Genomic DNA, 11,000 nt, shown 5'->3' with positions numbered 1-11,000 from the left:
AAGCAGCTATATTTTACGGTTTCACAAGAAAACAAAATGGAAAAACAGCTAAATCACGTATGATGCCATAGATTGGCATAGATAACTAACAGTTAAACTCGATCAGCTGATGCTTTTCCGCCATCTTGCCGCAAACCAAACTGCGAAATCGCCGTGAAGTGTGCGAGTGTGCAGTCATACGTCAACTTCGCGATATGTTCGCTTCGCGTCGTCGCGCCGCGATTCACGCACATACATTCATGCACATAGTCTGGAGGGGGTTTTATTTATACTGATACTCTAGTGTTAGTATATATTATAACTAGCTTTTGCCCGCGACTTCGTCTGCGTGGAATTAGTGACAGCAGCTAAAGTAGGTATAGCGCCTGGATAATTCTAATAGCAATCATTCAATTCGCGCATTCCTTACTTCAATTATTAGGCAATTCATTAACTCTTTCAATTCCACCCCCCTTTGCACTCTCATACATGACATAAAAACTATCCTATGTCCTTCCCCGGGATTCAAACTATCTCTATACCAAATTTTTCAAAATTAAGCGTGAAGAGGTAACAGACAGACAGACAGACACACTTTCGCCTTTATAATATTAATATATATATATGTAGTATGGATTTCTTGTGAAATACATACTATCAAACAAAATAGTCAGCTACCACGGTGGGTCGGCATATCAGCCAGACGCTTCATGTTGTACACAACAAAAAGTATTCTAGTATTATATGACGAAACAATAATAAAACATGCGTCTTACCTTCCAATCGCATAACTCAAAGTTAGTCCTATTGGACCTAGACATTCTTTCTTGATTAAAATTTACGTAAACTTTTATATAAAAATATCAATCAACACAAAACTAAAATATCCCGCCTTTTCGTCATAATGACATTAAGTACCTACTGACATTTGGCTGTCAAAGAAACGTTCAGAAATTATAATTAGTAGCTCGGTGGGCTTCTACAGACCTTGCAACAAATAGCATGCGATTTTAGGTAATGGAGTAACGAATTCAATCGATCAATCAGACGGGAATAATTTTTCGCCAATCTAATTAAATATGGCTCGCCGATTATGACCGATATTGCCGACATGCCCGCTCGCGGCGCGAAGCCGCGATTCGCGCACGAGTGTGGAGGGGGCTACAAAAAGGAGATACGGACGCAAGAACACCAATTTTTAACACAAGTATTCGCTTTTAGGGGCATTTTTATTTTTATTTATATCGCTCAAATATCACCATAAATCCATATATTGGCGCCAATTTCTTTTCTGATCAAATCGACCGATCCCGTCTGGACTGGCTTTAAACTTCAACGCGCAAATATTATTTAAATATTTTTTTAAAGGCTCCACAGTGGTCAAGGATGATCCATGCCAAGCCATGCTTTGCAATGCGCAACAGTAGGCCTATATCAGTATCAGTAGGGTGGAGTTTTGGCCGAAGGGTGTCAAGTTTCGGCGGTTCTGCGGCCGGCTCCCTGACACTGCGGGGTTGCGTAATGCATCGCAGGCATAATGTGATATGTAGTGTTTAGTTTTTTAAAGTTTAGTTTTAAAATATATTTTTATATAATATGTATGCTAGTTTTAAGGTATTTATGTATGGGCCATTAGTTGCCTGAAATAAAGATTTTCATTCATTCATTCATTCATATCACGTAGATGTTCACACAATGGTGCAACAAAAAAAAATTCAAAATTGCAGGCTCTGATTGATATTATAAATCTATAAACTGAAAAGTCTCTTCATTGCTCCACGATAATGACATTTTGGGCTATCAACATTTAATCAAGCGGTCAAAAAATCAAGAAACTAAACAAACAATGGCGACTGTGTGAACACCACAGGCCACGGTACGCCACGATTCCTTTGAAGTGTGCCAAAAAACCGACAACTCCCCGATTGCCCACCACGGCTGACAACTGACGGCCAGTCGTCCGCCATTGCATACCATAGCCGGGTACACATTGGCCAGGGCGTGACATGGCCCATCCTTCACCACTGTGTAGGACAACCACAGAACAACCTTTCGGTACATAGAAGGTAGGATCTTATAGAAGTTTTATACGCGTGCCTTCGTGAGGGACAAAACATACGCAATGCGACACTATGATTGGTCGAATTTATTTGTTGCCCACCATAATCCATACTAAATTTACGGTGGGGAATTAAAAAAAAGTGAGACTGTGACAAGGACACACAATAATAGCTCTTTCGCTGCTTCTCCTACTAATATATAAGACTATCCTGTTCGGTCATTTCCCCCCACCCTTCAATCCCTTCATGCCAGATCCAGTTATATACTAGATTCATGTACCGGTACTACCAGGGGTGCGAAACTCCTGACTTCGGCCAAACTCGGCTCCGCTCGGCTGAGCATTGCTCCGAACAATTATTAGGGTTGGCACCACTTGACTTCCTTTTGCGTGCACGACCACAGATAAGATAATCACTTGAATTTCGACAACCCTAAATGGCCGAAAGGGATAGTGCCATATATTAGAAAGGGATAGCATGATTCGACCTTGAACCATAGATTTAATATATAGAGATCCCGTCTCAGCGAGCTGTCACTGTTGCCACTTTTCGACGCTTATCATGAATAGTGACACAAAACAAAATGAAATGCCATTCGACTTTAAATCTTACCAGTAAAAGATAGAATATTAAATGCAATAGCATTTCATTTTTAGTTGTACCACTGTTCATGATAAGCAACGTTTTGTTTAGTGTACGATTAACAATGAGGCCCACCTTGCTGTAGCCATGTCGATAAAGTCATATCGATAAACTATCGACATTTCTTGCAATTTTAATTTTACTTCAAAGGTTTAACGATACCTAAAATGAACAAAAACGCTTTTATTCTTTATTGTGGTTATCAGATCACAATTTTATCGTCACGCCCCAGCAGGAAACCAAGGGAAAGTTCAGATATTTAATTAAAATACATAAATACCTACTAAAATATGTGTTCCGCAATAAATGAACTATTTTATTACATTATAATATATTAATTATCCATTAGCATTTCAATTATGTTTATGTTTAACGAAGATATTGAAGCTTCAATTAATCGCTATTTCGTTCCGCTGTGTAGCGTTTATCGATATATAATATGATTAAAATCGACTTTTCACATCCCTAAAAGAGCACACATATACGCTTTTACGCACACATACACAGCCTGGGCGCATCAAAAAAGGCAACACTTGATTTGAAGTCCATCTTGTCAACAGTATGGTTGTCCTTTTTTGTTAAACGGCATTTTTAAAAGAGCGAGGAGAGAGATACTAGTTGCTGCGCCGTGAAAGAGAACAGAAAACGTTGGGGCCTTGGGTTTTGTAGGAAGTTTCCTTTCTGTGCGGCAGTACTATTATTTATTCTGTGGTACTACCATGAATCTAGTATTAGTGTGGGGGAACTGACAGAACGGGATAGTCTTATGTATAGTCTGTTCGGAACTTTCCGCACAAACTCTATCCTTCAGTAGGAGAAGCAGAGAAAGCGCTATTATTTTTTGTCCTTGTCAGTTGTCAGTCTCACATTTATTTATTCCTTACCGCAAATTTAGTCTGGTTTACCCTGGCCGCAGACGTTTGGAATTTTCCGTACGGAATGATATGTGCAAGCGAGACTGCGCTATGCATTTATAGAGCGACGTCCCGTTCCCACCTGTCATTCCGTACACGTTTCTGAATGAAAATTCCGAACGTGTGCGGCCAGGCTTATGGTGGGCAACAAATAACCCGACCAAATTACGTAGTTTATTTTTTTGGAATGTTGTCAGGAATTTTAAATTTTGTTGCATTGCTTATCGATACCTTTGGGTTCAATTGGCGTAAAGGACATTTTGGCGAAAATGAGTTATTATACACTTTTGTTCAGAATTCCAAGCGCTACCGTTCTGTATAGTTAAAATTTCGATATCTCTTAAAAAGTGGCCTTTACGACCCAATTTTTACACTATAAACTTGCAAAAACAGCTTATTGCAAAAGCAGCAGCTTAGCTCAAGGGGCGTAAATGACCAGTTACAAATTAGATGTCCAAATATATCATCATAAAGGTTACCGCTAAATATAAATATTGTTGTAAATGACTTACATATCTTTTGTCGTCCTTTAAGCCCTTCATTTGTCTTAATGATTTTTCATATCGTATGGTCAAGATGGTCGTAAATGACATATTTTACTATTGATATTATTGTACTTGCCCTTTACGACCCGCTCTAAAAATATTTTTTAAGAAGTATAAGAAGCGAACAAGGTTGTAAAGGACTTTTCATTAGAAAAATTCTTCGTGAGTTCATGGGCGTAAAGGTCTATAATGCCAAATACATAAATCGTTATATGGGTCCTTTACTACTAAAATGTAATGTTTGCCCTTCAAATTAGAAACCTCAGCTCAGTGTTTTTTCCGCAACTATCATTGTTTTACTCGCAGTGGAATCTCTTGTAGTCCTGCGACAACGTACTGTGCATAATACACTCTGTACCTTTCCGACTCGCATTTCTTGTTGATTAGGAGAACGAGACAGGTGTATCAGCGACTGCCCATCGCCTCGCTATCCCGATTCTCATTGGGCATGCACCTTTACCAGCGCAGGGTTATTATTATATGTTATGATTGTTTATTATCCGTTCCTGAGCGGTGGAAGTAGTTGTTTGTGCGTAATTTAATGATTTGTGTCATTGCTTGAGCTCGGCTACAATAACTCGTTGTAAAAAAATTCGTTCCAAGCACTTTAGAAAGTTTGAAACGTATCTGAACGAAGTGGTAATTAATACTTACTAACCGAATCGGTTTTAATAATTCATTTACTTAATTATTCCATAATCCTTCTAACAAAATATATGTTTAAGTGTTTGAAATCAGAAATTAATACAGCTATTGGTAACGGGGACTAACTAACACAGAAATCACTACTTGGGTAACTTGAATAGGAATTAATAGTGTTTTTCGATTAAATAGAATTAGAGATCTTGACATATTGAAACAGTATTATTACCTATTATAACTTACTGTATTGAATTATATATAGTCTTTGGACGTTTATTCACTTAGTAAACGTCCAAATGCTTGATATACTAATTCTAATCATAGTTAGCCGATCTAATACTTCCCTTGTTATGATTAAAAGCTGTTATGTTATGATTGTTATAGTATAAGGCGGCTAGTGTTAAGCATTGCGACATTTACTTTACCTTCATTCCCGAATATTAGCAACTTTTTGAGCATTTAATTATTTTTTATTATATAATTGGTTAAAAATATTGTGTTTTCTTAATTATTACTATATTATCAGAAAAATGTTACTTACAACTGTAATCAGGATATACCTAGCATATTTAACTACCGTTTGATACATTTTTAAGCTTCGTAACAGTAAACTATGCTGAAAACAGTTAACATGTGTACCGTGGCTCGTAACTAATACACCCCAAATTTGGAATAAAATAGTCTGAGAACGTCACTTACGACCCGTTACTAATCAAGATTCACTAAATTATCAAATATTTCATGGGCGCAAAGGACATTGATACTGTTTTTGACCAATTTTAAAGGACATTAACTTCTTTCCTATTTAATTTATAGATATGATTGCTAATTTAGGTTAAAGAGACTAACATTTTGAGTACTTTTTTAATACACATCAAAAATATAGCTCGATAAACAACAAAAATATATCAAAACTTTAAAAAAAATCGCAGTTTTTCGCGTCTCCTGAAAACTAGCATTTTGTCCTTTACGCCAATTGAACCCAAAGGTGTTATGTTATGTCCCTCACGGGCGCACGCGTTGATAGGTATACTAGATCTATGCTTACTCGCCAGGCTATCGCCAGGCTACAGCGATAGTGAATTTTAGTTCCATTGGTATACAACGAAAGCGCTAGTAGTATAAACGAGCTTTTCAAGGGGACTTTTTTGTATGGAGTTGTCGTTCTTCTACTAGTGAGTTAAATATTCTTTGTTCCGAACGTAATCAATCAGACAAATCTGACAGTAGTGACAGTGACATTTGACATTTGTTTGACAATTTTCTTCTGCTTTGCTTTTGCTACTTGCACTCCTAAAGAAAAAGAAGTTACAAATTTTGGAATTAAATCAACTTAATTAAAAAAAACGTGAGGCCTTTGAGACGAAACGAATGTAAAAAATAATAAGACTATTGTTACAGCCATTATTATCGGCTATCGGCCTTTAAAATGTTAAGGACCTTCGTCAGGCTGACACCGGCTTTTATTCCAATTTTAAAGAAACATAACGAGAATGATTACAATTTACTGGATCCATCTACCGATGTGCCCACCACTGGAGTTGAGAGACTAAAGAATATGTTTTACAGGAAGTAAGTATAATTTTATGTAACGTAACCTCTTTATTGTTTACATGTGAATTATTCAAAATGAACTTCACACCTACGTATTTTAACTTATTTTGTTCAACAATCCAATCAGTTTTTTAACTTAGAACAAGTCATGGGTTCCATAAAGCTAAAACCTTGCAATGGTTTAAGTTGCCATTCTAATCTGTTACTTATGATGAATATTTTTCTAAAAATCGTCTATCAGAAAGTTTAGTATCAAGAAAACCCGCCATCTGTTAATAAAATTATGATGATTACTGTTTCAGTGAATATGATGAGGTGTCTCCTGAATTGAGGACTGTAATACAATCAGGATTATGCGGATGCTTTTTTGGTGCATGTATGGGAGGATTTGTCAAATCGAGAGATGCATATCTTTATTTTATAGAAAATAATCAAGCTACCATATTTAAATCTACTATGGAAGCCAAGGTATGTAAAAGTTGAATACATAGCCACCATTGTCAATTGTTTATTTTTAAAATAAGTCATTATTAAGCACCACATGCACCATCCCACTAACACGGGGTTAACTGGTTAAACCTGGAGTTACCATGGTTACCAGTACAATTTGGCACTGGGTTAACGGTTTAACTGCTTAACCTCGGGTTAATGGTATGGTGCAAGTGGCCATTAGGGGGTACTATTTATTAGCTTGTAAACAAAATTCCCAGTTGTTACCAGTAACTACATGCTGGGAACAGCTGGGAATAATATGCCATATCTAATGTAGATCAATTTATTAATTGTGTGTTAACTACAAGCAAGTTGGCCACTTGGCCCTGTTGTCCTAGATCTATGCGTAAATATATTTGTTTTCAGAAAAAACTTCAAGACCATGTAACATTAGCCTTTGCAAGAGGAGCTTACCATTGGGGTTGGAGACTTGGAATTTTTACTGCGACATTTAGGTAACAAATTACTTTTCTAACATCCTTTACCTATACTCTGTATCTTTAGGTATTCAAATAAAAGCAAACAAAATCTACCCTGAAATGGCTCCTTAAGCCAGTTGAGAGTAGATGGAAACAAAATAAAATATTAAATAATGTTGGTTAAAGTCAGATTGTTCAGTGACTGATCCAGGTGGTTTTGTAATTGGTCTGTTAACCAATAAATGTTATTGTGTTGTTATGTTATGTGTGTTACCCGAAAATTTACAAATTAATTGTTTACTTTTATTTAAGCCCTCGTATCGGAGCGCGGATCCGCGTACGAGGAAAATATTAGAAAAAAATAATCAAGACTCAAAAGAGGTTAAATACCTAAAGATACAGACTATAAGGGTTTGTTTACTTGAACCATTACTGCATGTCATATAAAATTATTTGTTAGATTTTGAACTTTAATAGCTGTCAATAGAGTTGAATATTATAACTACTATATATTATATGGCATTGTATGCACTAAGGGGTTAAATTCAGTATGGCTGGTGAGAGCATGCTTTCAGCAGTCAATCAAATACAATTTTTAGGAAATTGAGATTGATGGCCTAAAGGCTTCGTCACACCGGTCACGCCCCGCCCGGAAAACGCGCCTGTGTGACGGAACCTTAAGTGTTACCTTACCTAGCTTTACTTCAGGAAAGTGGAAGACCATGTGAGACCGCTTTTCTATACAAAAATAGTCCCCATTATTCTCTGTGGATATTAACATTACGTAAAATATTTTTACATAATTTGATATGATTTGTTTATGTTTTGTGTCTCTGTGATTTTCACTTTTTTTTAAACCCACATACTCCTCAGCACTTGTGAACACTGCTTCATTCATTGCTTTTATTTTGCAGTTTGATAGCAACAACAATTTCAGTGTACAAGGACCAGACCTCGATCACGGAGTATATCCTTGCCGGCTCCATCACCGGGGCCATGTATAAGATGAATTTGGGCATGGCTGCCACGCTGGTTGGTGCAGGACTAGGTACATATATATATTTCCTTATAAATACTATAGATAGACAAGGGAATACTGAGGCGCGTAGAATAAATACCCGTAAAAGTCAGCTGACAGATGGCGGTAGTATCCTGCAGTGAAGTAATGAATAAACTATTTTTTTTTTAAGAGTATGGAATTACGTGGAACCGTTTAATTTGATCACAAACAATCTCATCAGGCTTTAGGTAGGTATAGTGTTTTCAAATTATTTGTAAGGTACAGGGGGGCAATTACGACTGCGGGGTAATTTCAACTACTTAATCGAAATATCTTCCATGTTTTACATTATTAACTAGAGTGCCATATATGTCCAGATAGCGAAAAAGATGTGTTTGAAGATATTTCGATTAGTTTAGTTGAAATTATCCCGCAGTCGAAATGGCCCCCCTGCACCTTATTCTGATTTTACAGGAGCAGTTTTAAGCGCAATAGGAGGAGCGGCTATATTGGGTCTCTTGCACATAACAGGAGTTTCTATGCAAGACATCAGGCGCGCCTTGAGTAAAATAAATGAAGCGAGGTAGGTTTCTTTAATATTATTAACATTTTAACGGGTTTTTAACTATTTAAGAGGAAAGGGGACGGCAAATTCTCAATACAAACGTAGTCCCCATTTTCCTCTCTGGATATAGACAATGGAAAATATTTTTACATCATTTCATGTATTATCCATAGCTCTTATAATAATTAAAAATTCGAAAAAATCAAACGTAGGGGCATAGCTGTGGTTGATATACAACAATTATTGTCAAAATACTTCAACAATGTTAACATCCATAGAGGAAAATGAGGACTACGTTTGTATGAAAAGGCGATTTCGCGCGGGTCCTCCACTTTCGTCTTAATGAGTCTATCTTTGCTGTAAAAGAAAGTTTTTTTTTTCTTTCAGCGGTCAAAGTTATATGCCATCATACTTTTTAGTTTCTGAATACCTAATTGTTATACAAAGTTAAATGGCAGATAATGCAGATGTCAAATACCTAGTCTGAATGAGATTTTGTTTTCAGAGTGGATCAATACAACCAAGCATTAGAAAAAGCGGCAGACGAAAAAAATGACGCGCTCACGAGACACCACGACCATATAGTTGAAATGAAAGGAGAAATTAAAATAGGCGATATCAAATAATACTGTTTTAAATATATATACGAGGGCTGCCTTTTAAATTCTGTCGTTTGGTAAGTTAATTGGTATTTATTGTTTTTCAAAGTAATCACCGTGATACGTAATACACTTTTTCATTCGATCGAACCAGTTTTCGAAACACTTATTAAAGTCCGAAGTCGGGGTCTCCAAAATGGCTGTTTTGTATGCCTCAACCGCTTCTTCAGGCGTTCGGTACCGTTGACCACGAAGTCGTTGCTTAATTTTTGGAAAAGTGAAGAAGTCATTGGGGCTTAAGTCTGGACTGTACGGCGGGTGTTCCAGATTTTCGACGTTTTGCTCTTTTAAAAACTCAATTGTCTGCCTAGCAGTGTGCGAGCTCGCATTATCGTGGTGCAGTACTATACGACGTCGGGGGTTGTTTTTTCGGAACGCGCTGATAACTTCTGGTAAACAAACATTGGTATACCAGTCAGCATTGGCCGTTTTACGATCCTCTAGCACGGTGGTGGCAACGTGGCCACTTTTCGCTACAAACGTGGCGACCATTTTTTTCGAAGTGCTCCGTGAGCGTATTAACTTTGGTCGGTTTTGGCTCATCTTGGAACACTCAAACAGTCGACTGCTGTTTAGAATCCGGATCGTAGTCATATATCCAAGACTCGTCACCACTGATAATGTCGTAAACATGTTTAGAGTTTCCTCGGTTGAATTTTCGTAGAGTTTTGCGACACCGTCTAACGCGAGCCGTTTTTTGGTCTTCACTAAGTAAATGTGGTATCATCCAGCGTGAGATCAATTTTTTTTACGCCTAAGTGGTCATGCAAAATATTTTGAACACATGGTCCCTGAAATACCCAATGAAGCTTCTATCTCACGGTGTGTCGCATGGCGATCTTCGACGATCAGTTGCCGTACAGCATCAATGTTCTCCTGAGTCACGGCTGTTTTTGGTCGACCTTTACGATGCCTATCACTAAAACTAGAGCAACCACGTTGAAATTCTAAATACCAACGTTCCACAGTGCGGAGACATGGTGCTTCATTATTAAAAACAGTAGTCAACTCTTCAAAGCACTGAAGACGCGTTAAACCTCTTTTGAAGTTGTAAAAAATTACCGCACGTAAATTTTCCTTCGTAATTTCCATTTTCACAACTGACTTGTCAACTTTGAACCGACGCTGTTCTGAAACGATTCGGCCGATCTCGAGTCATTCTTTTGTTTTCGAGTTCTAAATTCAAATATTTTACGATGATACTAGTTTTTTTTTATAAAATCGCGGGAGGTTTGCAAACGACAGAACTTAAAAGGCAGCCCTCGTAAGGTGCAGGGGGGCAATTTCGACTGCGGGATAATTGCAACTAATCGCAATATCTTCCATGTTATTATTAACTAGAGTCACACAGCACATTTTTTTCGCTATCCGAACATATATTACACTCTAGTTAATAATGTAAAAGATGGAAGATATATCGATTAAGTACTTAGTTGAAATTACCCCGCAGTCGAAATTGTCCCCCAGACCTTAGATAATATAATTAACTATAGAGATAGTCAAAGAGTATAATAATATAATTATGATAG

At 37.2% G+C, this 11,000-nt stretch overlaps 1 protein-coding gene across 1 annotated transcript; it reads left to right on the top strand.

The window, feature by feature from the left end:
• Positions 1–6,124: 6,124 nt before the first annotated feature.
• LOC134793781 (RPII140-upstream gene protein) lies at positions 6,125–9,466 on the top strand. Its single transcript, XM_063765454.1, has 6 exons — positions 6,125–6,354; positions 6,639–6,804; positions 7,195–7,283; positions 8,162–8,295; positions 8,722–8,830; positions 9,318–9,466. Exons 1-6 carry the CDS (start codon positions 6,212–6,214, stop codon positions 9,436–9,438), a joined length of 762 nt encoding a protein of 253 aa, XP_063621524.1. The 5' UTR covers positions 6,125–6,211; the 3' UTR covers positions 9,439–9,466.
• The last annotated feature ends 1,534 nt before the right edge of the window (positions 9,467–11,000 follow it).

The sequence above is a fragment of the Cydia splendana genome, chromosome 9 (assembly GCF_910591565.1).
Source record: "Cydia splendana chromosome 9, ilCydSple1.2, whole genome shotgun sequence".
NCBI lineage: Eukaryota > Metazoa > Arthropoda > Insecta > Lepidoptera > Tortricidae > Cydia > Cydia splendana.
The sequence above is the reverse complement of the archived record's forward strand: the minus strand, read 5'-3'. Positions and strand labels throughout refer to the sequence as shown.